Here is a 22,626-nt window from a genome sequence, read left to right as displayed (position 1 = left end):
GAGTGCAAAAGGCGAGGGAGCCTGGGTAAGTCTCAACCAGAAAAGGACACATGCCACTAAGCTTACATTTTATTGGCTGATCTTCGCGTGCCGCTGCCTCCTGCGGGTGGAGCTCTGTTACCTAGGTCTCCCCGAAGATGGCGGCGCTCTGGGTGGCCGGCGTTGGCAGAAAAAGCCTCACAGTGGTAGCTTCAGGGGCGCCACGCAGAGAATTTTGGTCTCGACTCAGGTAAAGCGGAAGGTTAGACCGTGGGTCATGCTCACAGAAAGTAAAGAGAGGAACTGAGAATGATGAACTTAAGACGGGACCGTGGTCCTGCGCCTTACCAGAGAAAGGATGAGAAAGTGCGTGAGGGTTCTGAATTCAGAAGCTTCAGCTCCTGTTTCCGCGAGTGGTGGGGTCCACGTCCTGTGCCCTCAGTTTACTTATCTTAGAACAGAAATACCGCCCCCTTCTCCTTCCGTTTCACTTGTTAATTTATTAGGTAAACCATACTTACTGACCACGTGTTCCAGACGCGGAGTATAGTGTGGTGTCGGGAAACAAATGACTGTTTTAGGACAGGCAACTTAGAACATGAATGTGAAAGTGTTCGCTGAACTAAATTCATTGGGGTGTATTTATTCACAAGAAAGTTTCAGAGTGCTGTCCTCATTTTGTCCGCGCATTGATTTACTCAAATAGGTATTAAACAACTGTCCTGGCCCAGCATTTCTTTATATAGGATGTAGCAGCGAAACAGAGTCCCTTCTCAGAGCGTGAGTGCTCTGGCAAGAGTAAACCGAGCCTGCACCTGAAGGAAATAGCAATATTTTGCTAAAAGTCAGAAAGCAAGTTAATGACAGGGCTGGATCAGGAATCCCGGTCTCTTAACTCTCCCCATCTGCTGCTTTTTCTGCAGGGCAGAAATTTTGTGAAAGTAAGTCTGTGACTAGTGTTAGGACATGAAGATTTGTAGGAACCTCAAGAAACACTGTATAAGCTCTTAAGTTTCCAACAAAAACCTTTTCAACCCAAAGGGGTTTTTCTCATCAGCTCATGTTTTATTAGCTTTCCTTCTGTTCCATTTTGTTTTGATTCTTTTTTTATATGTGATTTGTTTATTTAATTTTTGGTTGCACTAGGTCTTCCTTGCTGCTTTCAGACTTCTGTAGTCACAGCGAGTCGGGGCAGCTCTCTGCTCCCTTGTGTGGGCTTCTCATTGCGGTGGCTTCTCTCTTGTGGAGCACAGACTAGGTGCCGGGGCTTCAGGAGTTATATCATGTAGGCTCAGGAGTTGTAACTCCTGGGTTCTACAGCATAGGCTCAATAATTGTGGCACGTGGGTTTAGTTGCCCCTTGGCATGTGGGATATTTCCATCCCAAGGATCTAACCCATGTCACCTGCATTGGCAGGTGGATTCCTATCCACTGCACTACCAGGGAAGTCCTTGTTTTCCCTATATTTTGGTTAGTATTTATTATCATCTCTTAAATCGCCTTCAAGTTTGTTTCACTGACTCATTTAACAAGTATTTCTAGGGTGTCTACTATCTAGATGTGAGGAATGCAGTTGTTAATAAGATAAACCAAATCTTTGTCCTCATAAAGCATGTTTTGGTGGAGGAAAAAGTGAACAAGTGTAATTTCAAAAAGTGGTAAATTATGAAGAAAACTAGAGCAGTACAGGCATACCTTGGAATTGCAGAAGTTTGTTTCCAGATTGCTGTGATAAAGCAAGTATCTCAGCGTGTTATACAGATTTTGGGGTTTCCCAGTGCATTTAAAGTTATGCTTACACTGTACTGTAGTGTTTAATGTCAATAGCATTATGTCTAAGAAAACAATAAACATATCTTAGTTAAAAAATAGTTTATTGCTAAAAATTGCTAACCATCATCTGAGCCTTCAGAGAGTTATAATCTTTTTGATAGTGGAGGGTCTTGCTTTGATGTTAATGGCGAAGGATAGTTCAGGGTGTTGGTTGCTGAAGGGTGGGGTGTCTGGTAATTTCTTAATATAAGACAAAAAGGAAGTTTGCAGCATTGATTGACTCTTCCTCTCATGAGTGATTTCTCTGTAGCATGTAATGCTGTTTGATAACATTTTACCCACAGTAGAACTTCTTTCAGTATTAAAATCAATTCTCTCAAACTCTGCCCCTTCTTTATCAACTAAGTTGGTGTAATGTTCTCAGTCCTTTGTTGTCTTTTCAACAATCTTCACAGTATCTTTACCAGGAGTAGATTCTATCTCAAGAAACTATTTTCTTTGCTTATTCCTAAGAAACAACTCTTCAGTGATGAGGTTTTAACCTGAAACTGAAAGTGTTAGTTCCTCAGTTGTGTCCGACTGTCTGCAACCCAATGGACTGTAGCCTGCCAGGCTTCTCTGTCCACGGAATTCTCCAGGCAGAACTATTGGAGTGGGTAGCCATTCCCTTCTCCGGGGGATCTTCCCAACTCAGGGATGGAATCTGTGTCTCCCACATTGCAGGCAAATTCCTTACCGTCTGAGCCACCAGAGATTGCAGCAATTCAGTTATGTCTGAGGGTTCACTTGTAATTCTAGTTCTTTTGCTGTTTCTTCTATATTTGCAATTACTTCTTCACTGATATCTTGAACCCCTGAAAATCATTCATGAGGGTTAGAACTGGTTTCTACCAAATTTCTGTTTCTGTTGCTATTTTGATCTCTTCCCATGAATCATGAATGGGCTTCTCTGGTGGCTCAGCTGGTTAAGAATCTGCCTGCAATGCCAGAGACCTGGTTTCGATCCCCGGCTTGGGAAGGTACCCTGGAGAAGGGAACAGCTACCCACTCCAGTATTCTGGCCTGGAGAATTCCATGGACTGTATAGTCTGGGGTTGCAGAGTTGGACACAACTGAGTGACTTTCACTTTCATGAATCATGAATATTCTCAATGGCATCTAGATTGTTGAATTATTTTTAGAACATTTTCAGCTGACTTTGCCCAGATTCATCAGAGGAATCGTCTATGGCAGCTATAGCCTTACAAAATGTGTTTCTTAAATAATAAAACTTGAAAGTAAAGCTCACTCCTTGCTCCATGGACTGCAGAGTGGAAGTTGTGTTGGCACACATGAAAATATTAATCTTGTACATCTTCATCAGGGAGCTTACTTAGGTGACCAGGTGTGTTGTTAAATGAGCAGTAATATTTTTTGAAAGGAATCTTTTTCTGAGTGGTAGGTCTCAACTGTGGGCTTCAGATATACAATAAAACTTGTTGTAAGCAGATGTTCTGTCTTCCAGGCTTTGTTGTTGCATTTATAGAACACAAGCCTGGTAGATTTAGCATAATTCTTAAGGGCTCTCGGATTTTCAGAATGGTAAATGAGCATTGATTTTAACTTCAAGTCACCAGCTATGTTAGCCTCTAGCAGAGTAAGCCTGTCCTTTGAAGTCAGGCATTGATTTTCTTCTATCTATAAAAGTTCTAGATGGCATTTTTCAATAGAAGGCTGTTTTGTCTACCTGGAAAATCAATTGTTTAGTGTAGCCACTTTCATTACCTTAGCTAAATTTTCTGGATAACTTGGTGCAACTTGTAGTTGCTGTTTCACCCTGCACTTCTGTTGTAGGGACGGCTTCTTTCCTTAAACCTCGTGAACCAACCTTTCCTGTTGTTCAGTCACTAAGTCCTGTCCCACTCATTGCTACCCCATGGACTGCAGCATGCAGACTCCCCATCCTTTACTTTGTCTCAGAGTTGGCTCAGATTCATGTCCATTGAGTTGGTGATACTATCTATCTCATCCTCTGCCACCGCCTTTGCCTTTTGCCTTCAATCTTTCCCAGGATCAGGGTCTTTTCCAATGAGGCGGCTCTTTGCATCAGGTGGCCAAAGTAGTGAAGCTTTAGCTTCGGCAGCAGTCCTTCCAATGAATATTCAAGGTTGATTTCCTTTAGCATTAACTAGTTTGATCTCCTTGCAGTCCAAGGGACTCTCAAGAGTCTTCTCCAACACCACCGTTTGAAAGCATCAGTTCTTCAGTGCTCAGCCTTCTTTATGGTCCAGCTCTCATGTCCATACATGACTACTGGAAAAACTACAGCTTTGACCTTTGTCAGCAAAGTGTTTCTGCTTTTTAATATGCTGTCTAGTTTTGTCTTAGCTTTCCTTTCAAGGAGCAAGTGTTTTAACTTTCGTGGCTGCAGTCACCATCCACAGTGATTTTGGAGCCCAAGAAAATGAAATCTGTCACTGCTTCCACTTATAGCTTCCTCACCTTTTTCAGCCTTCATAGAATTGAATAGCGTTGGGGCCCTGATCTGGACTAGACTTTGACTTAAGGAAATATTATGGCTGGTTTGATCTTCTGTTCAGACCATTAAAACTTTTTCCACATCAGGAATAAAGCTGTTTTGCTTTTTAACATTTATGTGTTCACTGGAGTCATACTTTTAATTTCCTTCAGGAACTTTTTCTTTGCGTTCACCACTTGGCCGTTTAGCTGGAAGTCCTAGTTTTCAGCCTAATTTGGCTTTTGACATGCCTTCACTCAGCTTAATCATTCTAGCTTTTGATTTAAAGTAAAAGATGGGCAATTCTTCCATTCACTTGAACACATAATTATAGGCTCTTGTGGGGTTAATTGACCTAATTTCAGTATTGTATCTCAGGGAATAGGGTGGTCCAAGAAGAGGGAGAGAGCACTTGGTGGAGCAGTGAGAACATGCACAGTATTTGTCAGTTAAGTTTGTTGTCTGTAGGAGCATGATTTGTGACACCCCAAAACAATTACAGTAGTAAATCAAAGATCACTGGTCATCACCATAACAAATAAAATATTGAAAAAGTTTGAAGTATTGTGAGAATTCTAAAGATGTGACAGACACTAAGTGAGCAAATGCTGTTGGAATAATGGTGCCCATAGACTTGATTGCAGGGTTGCCACAGACCTTCAATTTGCAAAAAAAACACAGTATCTATGAAGTGCTATAAGATGAGGTATGCCTGTATAAGAGATTACTGAGATGAAGGGAATAGGCTACATTTCATTGCAATGAGTTGTGAAACTGGAGTAATTTCAAGAGAAAATGGGAGGTCAGGAGGTACAGAAGTTGTGTAGGCAACTCTTGAGAAGTTTTGTTGTAAAGGCAGCTGGAGTGGAACATGGAATCTGGAGGTTATTTCCTTTAAAGATGGGAAACACTACAGCATATTTGTGTGTCATGAGAATAGTAGATAGGGAGAAATTGATAAAGAATTGATGTAGAAAGAGGGATCGGTAACTGGAAGAGTCTTTGAATAGACACAGAGGAATAGCATTACAAATCATTTCCTTGACTAATGTTGTCCATTTATGATACCCTCCAATTTCGGTAGGGATGACCGATCCCAATCAGATGACAGCTCCATAGGAATCAGGAGTTAGTTTATGAACAGATATTAAGCACTGAAATAATGTGTAAAGACAGACTCCCTCACATTGGCCCATGTGTAATAGTTACACAAGCTGTTTTAAAGGACTCCTAAACACATCTCTGAATTCAAGTTTATAATCTGACACAGTGATTCTTAACTGGGGACAGTTTTGTCCACCAGGGACATTTGACAATGTCTTTTGGTTATTACGACTGGAGGACAGGAGTGCTACTGGAATTTAGTGGGGAGAGGCCAGGGGTGCTGCTGAGCAACCTACAGTGAACAGGATAGCTTCCCACAATAAAAAATTATCTGGTCAGTAATGTTTGTGCTGAGAAATCCTGATCTAGTAAGAGCAGTAGAATGTAAATAAAATTAAAACTCAGGTAGAATGAGGTGTGCTTTGAGAACAATATTAAGTGCTGTGATATATGTGGGATCTTAAAAAAAAAAAAAAAGATGAACTTATTTACAAAGCAGAAACAGACTCACAGACATAGAAAGCAAACTTATGGTTACCAAAGGGGAAAGGAGGGGAGGGATAAATGAGGAGTTTGGGATTAATGTATACACACTGCAGTATACACACATATATATTCAAAACTGAATCACTGCTGTACACTTGAAACTAACACAACATGTAAATCAATTATACTTCACTTTTTTAAAAAGTGCTGTGAGAAATCAGAGGAGCTTACAGTTATATTTGATTGAGGAAATCAAGTAAAGCTTGAGAGAAGAGTTTTGTCCTAGAACTTAAAGGATGGATTAAGAATTCTATAATTGGAGGTGAAAGATAGATACTTCAGGTAGGATATAACTTGAGCTGATGTGATATCAGAAGAGTGGGAAACAGAAGGTAATTCAGTTTGAGTAGGGCATAGAATGTATATAAGATATTAGTGGGAAATGAAGTTAGGTAGATTGGGTTTGGATCTGGGAGGACCAGAAATTCCAGAGGATTTACCATCTTCATTCATTCCTGGAAATTCTTAGGGCATGTAAAATCTGAAGGTAGCTTTTGTTTTCTCTTTGTGCCAGCTGAGTTCAACTATGAATTTATAAGGGCAGAGATCTATTTAATTCTTCTCAACAGTGCCTAGAAAGAGTTAAGTATAAGCAATAAGTGTGCAGTATATTAATTTAGATTGATGGGCAAAATTAGGTTCGTCAACTTGTCAACTTCATTAATGCAGTGAACTGAAGATTCACTTATTTGTTTTTGATCCCTCCAGAAAAGAGAAACTGCCTGTGGTAGCTGAGACAGTAGAAGAGGTGAAGAAAGAACCTATCTTGGTGTGTCCACCCTTACGAAGCCAAGCATACATACCACCTAAAGATCTCCAGAGTCGTTTGGAATCTCATGTCAAAGAAGTTTTTGGTTCATCTGTTCCTACCAGTTGGCAGGAGATCTCGCTGGAAGATGTTCATATGAAGTTCAGCTTCTTAGCACGTTTAGCTGATGACTTGGGCCATGCAGTGCCTAACTCCAGGCTTCACCAGATGTGCAGGGTTAGAGATGTTCTTGATTTCTATACTGTGCCTGTTCAGGATAGATCTAAATTTGATGAACTTATTGCCAGTAATCTGCCTCCCAATTTAAAAATCACCTGGGGTTACTGAACAGTTCAAAGGAAGAACACATTGAAATCTTTTTTTTTCCCCCTGAAAAGGGGGCTGTTCATCAGACTTTTTGATACTTTACCATGTGAAATGCGGTCAGAACTGGTCTCTACACCCACTTTTCTCTGTGGAAGAAAGTTATTAATCTTTTTTTTTCATTGTCATGAATTGACAAATAAGATTTTTTCACATTTGCGGAAACTTTTAATGGGATCAGGTCATTCATAATTTATGAAAATATATATTACATATATAGATAAAATAACATTTGTAAAAGAAAAATCTGTAGTATATTACAAAAGATGTTTCACTACTTGCTTTACTGTACAACTAGAAATAGTAGAAAATACTACTGTTTAATCTAGATAAATCTCTTGGAATTAAAGTAGATTTGGAGCATTTTTTTTTTTAAGGTGAAATTTGCTTTTCTGCCTCATCATTTTCTTGTTATTGTTGTTTAGTTGCTAAGTTGTGTCCTACTCTTGTGACCCTATGGACTGTGACCCATCAGGCTCCTCTGTCCATGGGATTTCCCAAGCAAGAATACTGGAGTGGGTTGCCATTTCCTTCTCCAGGGGTCTTCCCGACCCAAGGATCAAACCCAGATCTCCTGCGTTGCAAGTAGATTCTTTACCACTGAGCCATCTAGGAGTCCTGTCATTTTCTTCTGTATTATAAATGGAGAAGAATCAATTCAGTTCAGTTCAGTTCAGTCACTCGGTCGTGTCTGACTCTCTGTGACCCCATGAATCGCAGCACACCAGGCCTCCCTGTCCATCACCAACTCCCGGAGTTCACTCAGACTCACGTCCATCGAGTCAGTGATGCCATCCAGCCATCTCATCATCTGTTGTCCCCTTCTCCTGCCCCTAATCCCTCCCAGCATCAGAGTCTTTTCCAATGAGTCAACTCTTTGCATGAGGTGGCCAAAGTACTGGAGTTTATACTTGCTAACTGTTAAGAACTATGGGCTTCCCTGGTAGCTTTGCTGGTAAAGAATCTGCCTGAAATGCGGGAGACCTGGGTTGGTTCAATTCCTGGTTCAGGAAAATCCACTGGACAAGGGATGGGTTACCCACTCCAGTATTCTTGGGCTTCCCTGGTGGCTCAGCTGATAAAGAATCCTCCTGCAGTGCGGAAGACCTGGGTTTGATTCCTGGGTTGGGAAGATCCCCTGGAGAAGGGAAAGGCTGTCCACTCCAGTATTCTGGCCTGGAGAATTCCATGGACTATACAGTCCATCCAGCTGCAAAGAGTCAGACACAGCTGAGTGACTTTCCCTTTCGTTAAGAAATACAATCTTTTGGTGAGATATATACCAGATTCTATATCGGAATGGACATTCTCTTCAAAGGAGATGATGTTTATTTCAAACCTTTTTTAAAAGGTGGCCTTGAATGCTCTATGAGTATCCACTAGAGTGATAAATCTTTGCAGACTCAATGGACTTTTAATTTGTTGAAATAACTTATATAGCTAACCAGATGATTCTGGATGATAAAAATGATAAAGTGATTAGGAATTATTGTTCAGACTTTAGAGGTAGCTAGAGAGTAATGAAATGAGAAGGGATTTCTTATATTTTGTCTAATAATTCTGAAAGAAAAGTGACAAGTTTTTAAACAAATTTACATTTATTTTTTTCCTAGGGTGACTCCTTTGAAGAGGGCAAAAATTAGTTATATAAATTCTGGCATGTTTATTAAAAAAAAAAAGTTACAGTAGAGTCATGCCCTATATGGAGAAGGCAATGGCATCCCACTCCAGAATTCTTGCCTGGAAAATCCCATGGATGGAGGAGTCTGGTAGGCTGCAGTCCATGGGGTCGCTAAGAGTCAGACATGTCTGAGCGACTTCACTTTCACTTTTCACTTTCATACATTGGAGAAGGAAATGGCAACCCACTCCAGTCTTCTTGCCTGGAGAATCCCAGGGATGGGGGAGCCTGGTGGGCTGCCGTCTATGGGGTCGCACAGAGTCGGACACGACTGAAGCGACTTAGCAGCAGCAGCAGCAGCAGCATGCCCTATAAATGCCATCAGTGGATAATCAGATTTTCAGTAACCTATACACTGAAGATTCCCTGGTGGCTCAGACAGTAAAGAATCCGCCTGCAATGCAGGAGAACCGGGCTGAATCCCCAGATCAGGAAGATCCCCTGGAGAAGGTAATGGCTACCCACTCTAGTATTCTTGTCTGGTGAATTCCATGGACAGAGGAGCCTGGCGCGGTACAGTCCATGGGATTGAAAAGAGTCAGACATGACTGAGTGACTTTCACACTACATTGAATAACTTCAGAAGTTTCTGCAGTGCCAAAATGTCTAGAGCCCTGGAACTTAAACATTAGAGCTGTTGTATCCCTTCTGCTTCTTTGTGGAATGGGTTCAGGGTGGAAACATTTGGATTCTGTGTACAGGATTTGATTATCTCATTTCCCGCACAACTTTTACGTCTGATCTGGAGATAAAAACGTTCAGAGGGCAGGATGGAAGCAAGGAATGGGCAGTGTGGAAAACACTTGGTTTCAGCTTTGTTGTTGCTCAGTTGTGTCCAACTCTTTGCAACCCCATGAACTGCCAGCCATGTAAATATGGCTAGAGAAATTACTCTTGTAGCCTGGAGTAGTTTCTCAAAATTTAATGTGCTTATGAATCAGTTGGCGTCTTTTAAAAATACAGATTCTGATTCTCTAGGTCAATAATGGGTCCTGAGCTTGTTTAAAAAACTCCTAGGTAATTCTTACGTTTTGAGTACCATGACCCTGTGTGTGCTGTGTTGTGCTAAGTCACTTCAATTGTGTCTGACTCTTTGCAACCCTATGGACAGTAGCCTGCCAGCCTCCTCTGTGGGATTCTCCAGACAAGAATACTGGAGTGGATTGCCATTTCCTGTTCCAGGAAATCTTCCTGACCCAGGGATCGAACCTGCGTTTCTTAGGTCTCCTGCATTGGCAGCCGAGTCTTTTTTTTTTTTCTCTTTACCACTAGCACCATCCTAGACACTAGTATTGAAGTGGAAGACAAGTTGTGTTGCAGGGAGGAAGCCAATTCTGACTCCATGTTGGAACTGTTTCTCTGACTTGCTTTTCATTGCTTTTGTTATTATAATCATACAGAATGGTTTGCCTCGGAGAATCCTGACCCTCTGTCTGACCATTAAACTAAAGTGCCTTTGTTCAGAACCCTGTCTACCTATGGATGGTAGGAAGGAAGAAATGAACACATCCCCTGCCTGAGGAGATGTTTGCAAGATTAATGGCCTTTTTACTTTGCTTCCTCATATCTGATCTATAAAAGAACCTGGCCTCCAGACCCCATAAGATGGTTATTTTGAGGCGCTAGCCTGCCATCTTCTTGGTCTGCTGGCTCCCTGATTAAAGTTTCTCTCTTCCTTGCCTCAACACCTCATCTCTCGGATTCATTGGCCTATCGTGCAGCGAGCAGAGCAAGCTTGGACTTGGTAACAGTTGTCGTTCAGTCGCTTAGGCCTTTCGCACTCTTGGTGACCCCAAGGACTGCATGCGATATGCCAGGCTTCCCTGTTCTTCACTCTCCGAAGTTGACTCAGATTCATGTCTTTAGAGTCAAGTAATGCTGTCTAACCGTCGCATCCTCTGTTGTCCTCTTCTGTGCCTTCAATCTTTCCCAGCATCAGGGTCTTTTCCAGTGAGTCGGCTCTTTGCATCAAGTGGCCAAAGCATTGGAGCTTAAGCATCAGTCCTTCCAGTGAAACTCTTTAAGAATATTCACAGTTTTATTCAGTGAAGCAGAAATAGATGTTTCTTTTGGAATTTCTTTGCTTTCTCTTATGATCCAACAAATGTTGGCAATTTGGTCTCTGGTTCCTCTGCCTTTTCTAAACCCAGCTTGTACATCTGGAAATTCTTGGTTTTATACTGCTGAAGCCTAGCTTGTAGGATTTTGAGCATAACCTTAGTAGCATGTGAAATAAGTGCAATTGTATGGTAGTTTGAACATTCTTTGGCACTGCTCTTTGGGATTGGAATGAAAACACCTTTACCAGTCCTGTGGCCACTGCTGAGCTTTCCAAATTTGCTGACATTGAGTGTAGCACTTTAACAGCATCATCAGTTAGGATTTGAAATAACTTTGCTGGAGTTCTATCACCTCCACTAGCTTTATTTGTATTAATGTTTCATAAGGTCCACTTGACTTCAGACTCAGGATATCTGGCTCTAGGTGAGTGATAACCACACTTCGTGGTTATCCTGGTTATTAAGATCTTTTTTGTATAGTTCTTCGGTGTAGTCTTGCCACGTCTTAATCTCTCTGCCTCTGTTGGGTACTTACCATTTCTATCCCTTATGGTGCCTAACCTTGCAGGAAATGTTCGATATCAGCTCCAATTTTCTTGAAGAGATCTCTAGTCTTTCCCATTCTGTTGTTTTCCTCTACTTTTTTGCATTGTTCATTGAAGAAGGCCTTCAATTACAAATTCTGCCCCCTGAAACAGTAGTCCTGGAATGTTTAGCTAACCAGGAAAGATAAGCTGCACATTCACCAATAACTATTAGAGGGCATCCCTGATTTATTGCCCAATATAATATACCAGAATAGTGACCTTTAGTTTTCGTGGAAAGATTAAATTAGGTTTGCTAACTTAACTAGTTCACTAAAATAAAGACATGCTATAATTATAAAAGGTTTACATTTTTAAAAATTAAATGATGGCTATATATAAGTGTTAGCAATTTTACTTTGTTGGACTGTTGAACTCACTATGAATGTTTATATAAAAACTATAAGATTCAGGATTAATAGAATGATCTTACATAAACAGTGCCAGTGCTAAATAACAAAGATTCAATGGATTAGTGGTTCTAATTGGCTTTATTAAATGATTTAGGAATCAGGCAGCATCCCATCCAGCAATAGAGATGTACTCTGTTGAGCTTCAAAAAAGGAAAGGTTTTTAAGGCAGAGAGGGAGCAGAAAAAAGGAAATTACTAGCAAAAAATGTATTATTTTAGGCATTCTCCTTAAGGGGAATGGATAGGGTCTATCAATGGATTTCCTCCTTGTGCCAACCAGGGAGTTCAAGATTAGCTGATTAAACGTCACATTCCTGAGGAAGTCAGATCAGTCACTCAGTCGTGTCTGACTCTTTGCGACCCATGGACTGCAGCACGCCAGGGTTCCCTGTCCATCACCAACTCCCAACTCCCAGAGCTTGCTCAAACTCATGTCCATTGAGTCAGTGATGCCATCCAACCATTTCATCCTCTGTCATCCCCTCCTCGTGCCTTCAGTCTTTCCTAGCATCAAGGTCTTTTCCAAAGAGTCAGTTCTCATCAGGTGGCCAAAGTATTGGAGTTTCAGGTTCAGCATCAGTCCTTCCAGTGAATATTGAGGACTGATTTCCTTTAGGATTGACTGGTAGGATCTCCTTGCAGTCCAAGGGACTTTCAAGAGTCTTCTCCAATACCACAGTTCAAAAGCATTAATTCTTCAGCATACTTTTTATAGTCCAACTCTTACATCCATACATGACTACTGGAAAAACCATAGCTTTGATTAGATGGACCTTTGTTGGCAAAGTAATATCGCTGCTTTTTAATATGCTGTCTAGGTTGGTCATAGCTATTCCAAGGATCAAGCATATTTTAATTTCATGGCTGCAGTCACTATCTACAGTGATTTTGGAGCCCCCCAAAATAAAGTTTGTCACTGTTTCCATTGTTTTCCCATCTATTTGCCATGAAGTGATGGGACCAGATGCCATGATCTTAGTTTTTGGAATGTTGAGTTTTAAGCCTACTTTTTCACTCTCCTCTTTGACTTTCATCAAGAGGCTCTTTAGTTCTTCTTCACTTCTGCCTTAAGGGTGGTGTGACCTGTATATCTGAGGTTATTGATATTTTTCCCGGCAATCTTAATTCCAGCTCGTGCTTCATCCAGCCTGGCATTTCACATGATGTACTCTGCATGTAAATTAAACAAGCAGGGTGAAAACATAAAGCCTTGATGTACTCCTTTCCCAATTTGGAAACATCTGTTGTTCCATGTCTGGTTCTAACTTGCTTCTTGACCTACATATAGATTTCTCAGGAGGCAGGTCAGGTGGTCTGGTATTCCCATCTCTTGAAGAATTTCCCACAGTTTATTGTGATCCACACAGTCAAAGGCTTTGGTGTAGTCAGTAAAGCAGAAGTAGATGTTTTTCTGGAACTCTCTTGCTTTTTCAATGATCCAATGGATGTTGGCAATTTGATCTCTGATTCCTCTGCCTTTTTTAAATCCAGCCAGAACATCTGGAAGTTCATAGTTCATGTACGTTGAGTCCTGGCTTGGAGAATTTTGAGCATTACTTTGCTGGCTTGTGAGATGAGTGCAATTGTGTGGTAGTTTGAACATTCTTTTGCATTGCCTTTCTTTGGAACTGGAATGAAAACTGACCTTTTCCAGTCCTGTGGCCTTCCTGGGGAAGGTTGAGTCTATAACGAGATTAGATAATGTCTTGGTTTGCTGGCCTGGGGCCTAGCACAAATGACTTCATTTTGAGCCTGTCTCCTTTTTAACAGTAGTATATATTTGAAGCAGCATTAAAAGAAACTTCTCCCTCACTTCTTTTTGCTTTTTTTTTTGACTGCACTGGATCTTCATTGTGGTGCACAGGCTTAGTTGCCCCTGGTCACATGGGAACTTAGCTCCCAGACTGGGAATCAAACTCCACTGGTTGAGTTCCTGGCATCCCCTCCATTGGAAGGCAGATTGTTAACCACTGGACCACCAAGGAAGTCCCCCCTTAACTACTTTTGAAATGCTTTGTTCACCTCAAATAAATAAGGGCTCATAGTTTTAGGGAAATAGTGCTTTTATTTTCTTGTCACGTAAAATCCCACTAACGCTCCATTCTGTAGCTATTTCAAGAACCCCTATGACTTAGTCGAGAGGGGAAGGGAACTGATGGGAAATTTGGTGTTGGCCAAGTTCTGAAAATAGAAATTGTGCCCACAAAAAATTATTTTGTTGATTACTGTGACCACATTTGTAATTCTTGGCTAGTTCAGAATGCTTTGGTAGCAGGTCAAAGCCTTTGACTTCTTTCTTTATAAAAGAAAGATATGTCCAGTGGAAATCACATTTGTTAATTTTAAAAAATTAGTAAAATATATGAGCAAAGATTTGAAAGCAAATCTTTCCCTATTCTTAAGAGGGAAATATTTAGAGAGCATAGAGAAGGAAAAGAGAGAAATGAGGGGATTGGATTTCTTATGTTTCAAAAGTTAATAGGAAATTAGAGCAAGAAGTGGGCAGTAGTCTGCGATTTCACTAATACTACCTCAGTCAATCTCAAAAGACAGATTTGAGGTTTTGACCAGGACAGATCTAGGTGTGTCATTCTTCCTTTGCTGCTAGAAAGAAGGGCTCAAGAAGTCAGGGACTTTGTCCTATACTCTGAGCTGTCTCTTTTGGGCTGATTGGAGATGGGTTAAAATTGGCTCTTGAATGAGAAGTAAATCTGATTATTGACTCCAGTGTTTGGAATTCAGTAGTTCATGAGGACAAATAATCCTTTTACTTAGAGAGCTGTGGCATTCAAGAGTCTTCAGATAAAATCTTTTCAGTTAGATTTTGTTCAGAAGGGGTATCAGTAGAGACTTGTAATTATAAGGACATCAAGCCAGAATTTATATTTCTCAGGGAAAATGAAAGGCTATCTGAAATTATTAACTTTTCTTTATTCTATCCTCCCCCACTGGGATTTATACTTCGCCTTATTTTAAAAACTATTTCCTAGAAAATTACAGAAGAAACTGTCCTATTTTTATTTTGTTTGAAGGATGATTTTCTTTTAATTAAGACTAATGATATGTTAGAGTTACATTCTGTGAAAATATTTATTGAACGTTGACTATGTGTCATATTTATGCAATTCAGAAATGAGGGGGTAAGTGATGACATTTGAAAAGAAATGTTATTTGAACTAAAGTTAATGACTTTCATTTCTTAATGGGTACACTGGTTGATGCATGTGATACTTAAATAGCTGCTTAATTGATAATGTGTGGAAGGAATAATACACCTTTAGATTTATTTAGGGCAAAGACTGTATGTAATTTCCTAGTGAATATCACATATAGATCCTTGATAAATTCTTAATGAACTTCTAATCAGTTATGACTCAAAGTTGGAGATATGAATTCTGTTCCTAGCTCTGCCATGTATCTCTGTGTGACCTTAAATACTCAGTTTCTTGAATATTTTTGCAAGTAAAGAATTACACTTCAGGGCTATAAATTACTTGTTTTTAAGCTTCTGATGAAACATGTTATTTACCATCACATTCTCATTCTCTGTGCTTTTCTCTCTCTAGGCTGATTCTCATCAGCATGTATTCATGCCTGTTTCTATCTCATCCCATAATTACCCTTCTCTCTCTGTCTCTGTCTCCCTGAATACACACACATACACGTTCATTAAAAACAAAATACAAAGTTGGCAGATACTTTTATTGCCTTACCTGACATGTATTTGTGATTAGTGCAGAGGTCTGACTCAGAACATTCAAAACTTGGATTTAGAGTTTTACCTTCCCATATGTCAGGTTAGAAGTGGTAAGAAACTAATGCACACCTTCCACCAGCGCTACCAGGAGCAACCCTCAACCAACTATTTATTGGATATTTCTCATTGCTCTTCTCCACTCATTTTTCCTAGAACCTCCTCAAAATAAACTTTCTCCTGAGTTCTTGTCTCAGTTTGGCTTCTGGAGGAACCCAAAGTAGGACACAAGGCAGACTCCTCCTTGCCCCTTTCAGCTACCACCCTGTTTCTCTCCTCATTCTTGAATAATTAAGCTATCCTATTCAGAGCTAGATCTGCAAGAGAATGACTTTGTTGAACTTGCTGCTGTGTGTCAGGAGTTTATTAGTGAAGACCTGTTGAAATTGGAGGCCCAGAGAAAGGACGAAGAGAGACAAGAGGAAGAAGAAGTAACTGAAGAACCAAAGAGGTTCACAATGCAGGAAATGGCAAGGGGATTTCCTTTGAGAAGGCTCAGGACCTGAACAGTATGTGAAGGTTGCCGCAGTCATTCAGAACACAATCCAGTGTTAACTGTGTCATCTGTGACAGGAAAAATAGAGCTACTACCCAGACATCACTGTATCATTTTTTTCAAGAGGGTAGATAGAATTGAATTCAGCAAGGAACCAGAACCTGTGCAATCAATGGCAGGTGTAAATGAAGTTGAAGCTTGTCTTCCATCTCCCATTGCTGATGATCCTTCAGCTGACGACCCTTCTACCATTCCCATTTCCTCTCCCTCCTCTATTGGTAACTCTTCTTGCTTATTCACTCAGTGCTAGCCCCTGTACGCCACCTGTTTACAGTACTACTGTGTTTTTCCAGATTCTTTAAGATTAAAAATGTTTGTGATTTGTGTTTTTTATGTATTTTTTTGTGAAAAGTCTTATAAACCTATTACAGCACAGTACTCTATAGCCAGTTGTATTAGTTGGGTACCTAGGCTAACTTTGCTGGACTTATGAACAAATTGGACTTACAAACATGCTCTTGGAACAGAACTTGTTCATATGTAGGGCCTTAATGTATGAGTATTTACATCTCAAACTAGAAATACCCCTTCTGCTGGTCCGTTAGTGGAGTAAATTTAGTCAAGGGTTGAGCTCATTGTTGTTGTCATTGCTATGGCTTTGTTCACTATAATCACCAACTTCAAAATCTTTTGGTGTTACTTTGTGTTTGGAAAGAAGGTAGGTTTGCTAGAGGATTTTTTTAAACTTTCAATTTCCACCCTCAACTTTGGGACTTCTCTGTGTGCTTGCACATTAAAAAGTGTCTCTTTCCATGTTTTTGCACACCCTAAATGATAGACTTGTTGCTTGTTACTAGCCTGGTGTGCCCACTAGCCTGGTGGTGAGGAAGCCATGATGGTTTTCTGTTACCCTAAAGAAGCCTTGGTCCTTGACAAGTTTATCCTAGATAAGCCTTGGTCCTTGACAGAGAGGCTGTGCCCCTCTGTCTGGGGATGGAGAATACTCAGTGATCCTGCCCTCTCCCAGCAATGGGAAGACCTCTAATTATTTGAGTCCAGGATAGTTTCCTGTCCTCCCAGGGTAGAGGTTTTTTTTTTTTTTTTTTCTTTTTTCCTGCCCCCAGCAATAATAGTTCTCCTAAGCCTCTCACCTTGTTATATTTTTTATTCATCCTATTTATTATTTACTTATTCCTTGTTTCATGTTGTGATAGATTGTATTTCTCAAAGGTAGCTATACAAATACACATGTAACACACACGCATGCCCCATCTCACATGTTATTTGTTTCTAACAACATGACTTAATATTTATCCCACTGTGAGGAAGGGTCTATGTTCCTTCCACTTGATTCTCATGAGGACTTGTATATTGCTACAACAATATAAAATGGCAGAAATGTCATATGATTTCCAAGGCTAGGATATAAAAAGGATATAGCCTCTACCTGGCTCTGTCCCTCTTGGAATGCTCATGCTTGGAATCCAGCCATCATGCTGTTAGGAAACCCATACTAGCCCATGCAGAAAGACTACAGAGGCCCACATGCAGAGAAAGTCATGCCCCCAGTGTAAGCCAGCATCAACTCTCAGATGTGTGAAAGAATAAGGCTTCAGATGATTTTATCCCCCTGCCTTTGATCTTCCATTTGAGATACCAGACATCATGGTTTGGAGACAAGATGACCCCATTGAGCCCTGTCTTAATTCCTGACCCACAGGATATATGAGCATAATAAATAACTGTTTCATACCTCTAAATTTTGGAGTAATTTGTTACACAGTCATAGTAATTGGAACATATGTCTCCTTTGGGTTTAAGCCAACATCTGTTGGATCATAGAAAAAACAAGGGAAATCCAAAAAAATCTTTCTGCTTCATTGACTACACTAAAGCCTTTGACTGTGTGGATCAAAACAAACTGGGAAATTCTTAAAGAGATGGGAATACCAGACCATTTTACCTGTCTCCTGAGAAATCTATATGCAGATCAGTTCAGTCCAGTTGCTCAGTGGTGTCCGACTCTTTGTGACCCTGTGAATTGCAGCACACCAGGCCTCCGTGTCCATCACCAACTCCTGGAGTTCACTCAAACTCATGTCCATCGAGTCAGTGATGCCATCCAGCCATCTCATCCTCTGTCGTCCCCTTCTCCTGCCCCCAATCCCTCCCAGCATCAGAGTCTTTTCCAATGAGTCAACTCTTTGCATGAGGTGGCCAAAGTACTGGAGTTTCAGCATCAGCACCATTCCCTCCAAAGAAATCCCAGGGCTAATCTTCAGAATGGACTGGTTGGATCTCCTTGCAGTCCAAGGGACTCTCAAGAGTCTTCTCCAACACCACAGTTCAAAAGCATCAATTCTTTGGCACTCACACAGTCCCAACTCTCACATCCATACATGACCACTGGAAAAACCAAAGCCTTGACTAGACAGACCTTTGTTGGTAAAGTAATGTCTCTGCTTTTCAATATGCTATCTAGGTTGGTCATAACTTTTCTTCCAAGGAGTAAGCGTCCTTTAATTTCATGGCTGCAGTCACCATCTGGAGTGATTTTGGAGCCCCCCAAAAATAGTCTGACACTGTTTCCACTGTTTCCCCATCTATTTCCCATGAAGTGATGGGACCAGATGCCATGATCTTAGTTTTATGAATATTGAGCTTTAAGCCAACTTTTTCACTCTCCTCTTTCACTTTCATCAAGAGGCTTTTGAGTTCCTCTTCCCTTTCTGCCATAAGGGTGGTGTCATGTGCATATCTGAGGTTATTGATATTTCTCCCGGCAATCTTGATTCCAGCTTGTGCTTCTTCCAGCCCAGTGCTTCTCATGTACTCTGCATAGAAATTAAATAAGTAGGGTGACAATATATGCAGGTCAAGAAGCAACAGTTAGAACCGGACATGGAACAACAGACTGGTTCCAAATTAGGAAAGGAGTATGTCGAGGCTGTATATTGTCACCATGCTTATTTAACTTATATACAGAGTACATTTTGTGAAATGCTGGACTGGTTGACTCACAAGCTGGAATCAAGATTGCTGGGAGAAATATCAATAACCTCAGATATGCAGATAACATATCCTAATATCAGAAAGTGAAGAGAAACTAAAGAACCTCTTGATGAAGGTGAAAGAGGAGAGTGAAAAAGCTGGCTTAAAACTCAACATTCAAAAACTAAGATCATGGCATCTGGTCCCATCACTTCATGACAAATAAATGAGGAAAAAGTGGAAACAGTGACTTATTTTTGAGGGGGGCTCCAAGTCACTACAGATGGTGACCTCAGTCACAAAATTAGAAGATGCTTGCTCCTTGAAAGAAAAGCTATGACAAACCTAGACAGCATATTAAAAAGTAGAGATGTCACTTAGTCAACAAAGGTCCATCTAGTCAAAGCTATGGTTTCTCCAGGAGTCATATATGGATGTCAGAGTTGAACTATAAAGAAGGTGGAGCACTGAAGAATTGATGCTTTTGAACTGTGGTGCTGGTGAAGACTCTTGAGAGTCCCTTGGACTTCAAAGAGATCCAACCAGTCCATCCTAAAGGAAATCAGTCCTGAATATTCACCAGAAGGACTGATGCGGAAGCTGAACTTCCAATACGTTGGCCACCTGATGTGAAGAGCCAACTCATTGGAAAAGACCCTGATGCTGAGAAAGATTGAGGGCAGGAGGAGATGTGGGTGACAGAGGATGAGATGTTTGGATGGCATCACCAACTCAATGAACATGAGTTTGAGCAAACTTCAGGAGATAGCAAAGGACAGAGAAGCCTAGTGTGCTGCAGTTCATGGGGTTGCAAAGAGTCGAACACAACTTAGTGACTGAATGACAATCAATGTGTGCATGTGTTTGTGTATGTGTGCATGCATGTACTTTCTTTAGAGATTACAGTAAGTACCAGAGGAGTCCAGCTCCTGGTTAAAAACCTATGTGTGATTTTTCAGGCTTGAACACAGGCAATTACAAAGTCTTTAACTGGCAGTCTTCATGGAGGAAAGCTGCTCTCCACACATCAGATTTGAGGTACAGCAGTACATGACTGTCTCTGAAGAAAGTTGCAGTTGAAGACTCAGATTGCTCTGGTTCATCCTACTCTTCTCATATTTGCCTTCCTTGACCAGGAGTCATCTTTTTTTTTTCTTTGATTTTTGCAGTGGAGTATAGTTGATTAACAATGTTGTGTTAGCTTCAGGTGTACAGCAAAGTGGTTTAGTTATATATATACACATATGTTTATTGTTTTTCACATTCATTTCCCATTTACATTACTACAGAATATACAGTAGGCCCTTGTTGGTGTTTTATTTTACATTTTATTTCTGAAGAATTCATTCATTCACACCCACATCGAACATCACAGATGCAGGGAAGGGAGAGTCCAACTCCATCCTCACTGCTCCAGCCAACAGAGTCAAAAATTCACAAAATAGATACAGGATCAGCAGATAAACTGGGCATGGAAAATGGCTCAGCATTTGCATGGCTCTGTTTTAAATATCATAGTGTGTATATATGAATTCCAAACCCCCAGTTTATTCCTGCCCCCCACCAACCTGTGCCCTTTGGTAACTGTAAGTGTGCTTCCTAAGTCTTTGAGTCTGTTTCTGTTTTATAAATAAGTTCATTTTTTTAGATTCCACATATAAGCAGTTGTCATATATTTGTCTTTTTCTTTCTGACTTCACTTATTATGATAATCTCCAGGCCCATCCATGTTGCTGCAAATGCTATTACTTCATTCTTTTTATTGGCTGAAGAAATATTCCATTGTATATGTGTACCACATTTTCTTTCAGTTCAGTTCAGTTCATTTCAGTTACTCAGCCATGTCCAACTCTTTGCAACCCTGTGGAATGCAGCACACCAGTCTTCCCCATCCATCACCAACTCCTGGAGCCTGCTCAAACTCACGTCCTTTGAGTTGGTGATGCCATCCAACCATCTCATCCTCTGTCGTCCCCTTCTTCTCCCACCTTCAATCTTTCCCAGCATCAGGGTCTTTTCCAAAGGATCAATTCTTCTCATCAGTTGGCCAAAGTATTGGAGTTTCAGCTTCAGCATCAGTCCTTCCAGTGAATAGTCAGGACTGACTTCCTTTAGGATGGACTGGTTGGATCTCCTTGCAGTCCAAGGGACTCTCAACAGTCTTCTTCAACACCACAGTTCAAAAACATCAATTCTTCGGTGCTCAGCTTTCTTTATGGTCCAACTCTCATATCCTACATGACTACTGGAAAAGCTGTAACTTTGACTAGACAGGCCTTTGTTGATAAAGTAATGTCTCTGCTTTTTAATATTCTGTCTAGGTTTGTCATAGCCTTTTTTCCCAAGGAGCAAGCGTCTTTTAATTCCATGGCTGCGGTCACCATCTGCAGTGATTTTGGAGCCCAAGAAAAAAAGTCTGTCACTGTTTGCTTTGTTTCCCCATCTATTTGCTATGAAGTGATGGGACCGGATGCCATGATCTTACTTTTTTGAATGTTGAGTTTTAAGCCAATTTTTGCACTCTTCTCTTTCACATTCATCAAGAGGCTCTTTAGTTCCTCCTTGCTTTCTGCCATAATGGTCATGTCATCTGCATATCTGAAGTTATTGATATTTCTCCCAGCAATCTTGATTCCAGCTTGTGCTTCATCTAGCCTGACATTTTGCATGATGTACTCTGCATGTAATTTAAATAAATAGGGTTAGGAGTCATCATTTTAAAATCTTTCTCTCAGGCCTTTGTTCAAGGTCTAATGTCTTCAGGCATCTCTACTGAGGCCTCTTTATGCATGGAGGAAGGAATTCAGTTCTTTTTTTACTTGTAGCCCTTTCCCCTGTTCTCTTCTGACTCCAAATTGCTGAATCCTTTGGGGTTCCCTCAGCTTTGAGATCCAGATCTGGCTGATCCAACAGCCCTCCTTGATCCCTGTCTTGTCTCAGGAAGTTTCTCCCATCATGGTAAGTGATCAAAGGGGTAACTCTGGTTTTTGACTTGTCACTTTAATCAGCCACTCTGACAACTGGCAGCTCAGCTCTGTTTCCTCCAGCTCAGCTGACCTTCTGACAGTAACTTTAGGTTATTTTAGTTTGCTTACAAATAATCTTTTATTACTTGAAAAATAGTAATACAATAATCTTTCAACATGGCATCTGGTCCCATCACTTCATGGGAAATAGATGGGAAACAGTAGAAACAGTGTCAGACTTTATATTTTGGGGCTCCAAAATCACGGCAGATGGTGATTGCAGCCATGAAATTAAAAGATGCTTACTCCTTGGAAGGAAAGTTATGACCAACCTAGATAGCATATTCAAAAGCAGAGACATTACTTTACCAACAAAGGTCTGTCTAGTCAAGGCTATGGTTTTTCCAGTGGTCATGTATGGATGTGAGAGTTGGACTGTGAAGAAAGCTGAGCACCAAAGAATTGATGCTTTTGAACTGTGGTGTTGGAGAAGACTCTTGAGAGTCCCTTGGACTACAAGGAGATGCAACCAGTCCATTCTAAAGGAGATCAGTCCTGGGTGTTCTTTGGAAGGAATGATGCTAAAGCTGAAACTCCAGTACTTTGGCCACCTCATGCAAAGAGTTGACTCATTGGAAAAGACTCTGATG

The 22,626-nt window shown here is 40.7% G+C and overlaps 1 protein-coding gene across 1 annotated transcript; it reads left to right on the top strand.

Moving 5' to 3' along the window:
- Positions 1–90: 90 nt before the first annotated feature.
- MRPL50 (mitochondrial ribosomal protein L50) lies at positions 91–7,297 on the top strand. The gene is made up of 2 exons (XM_006067873.4): positions 91–229; positions 6,609–7,297. Exons 1-2 carry the CDS (start codon positions 138–140, stop codon positions 6,994–6,996), a joined length of 480 nt encoding a protein of 159 aa, XP_006067935.1. The 5' UTR covers positions 91–137; the 3' UTR covers positions 6,997–7,297.
- Positions 7,298–22,626: the final 15,329 nt, after the last annotated feature.

Source organism: Bubalus bubalis, chromosome 3 (genome assembly GCF_019923935.1).
Source record: "Bubalus bubalis isolate 160015118507 breed Murrah chromosome 3, NDDB_SH_1, whole genome shotgun sequence".
NCBI classification, from domain to species: domain Eukaryota; kingdom Metazoa; phylum Chordata; class Mammalia; order Artiodactyla; family Bovidae; genus Bubalus; species Bubalus bubalis.
The sequence above is the reverse complement of the archived record's forward strand: the minus strand, read 5'-3'. Positions and strand labels throughout refer to the sequence as shown.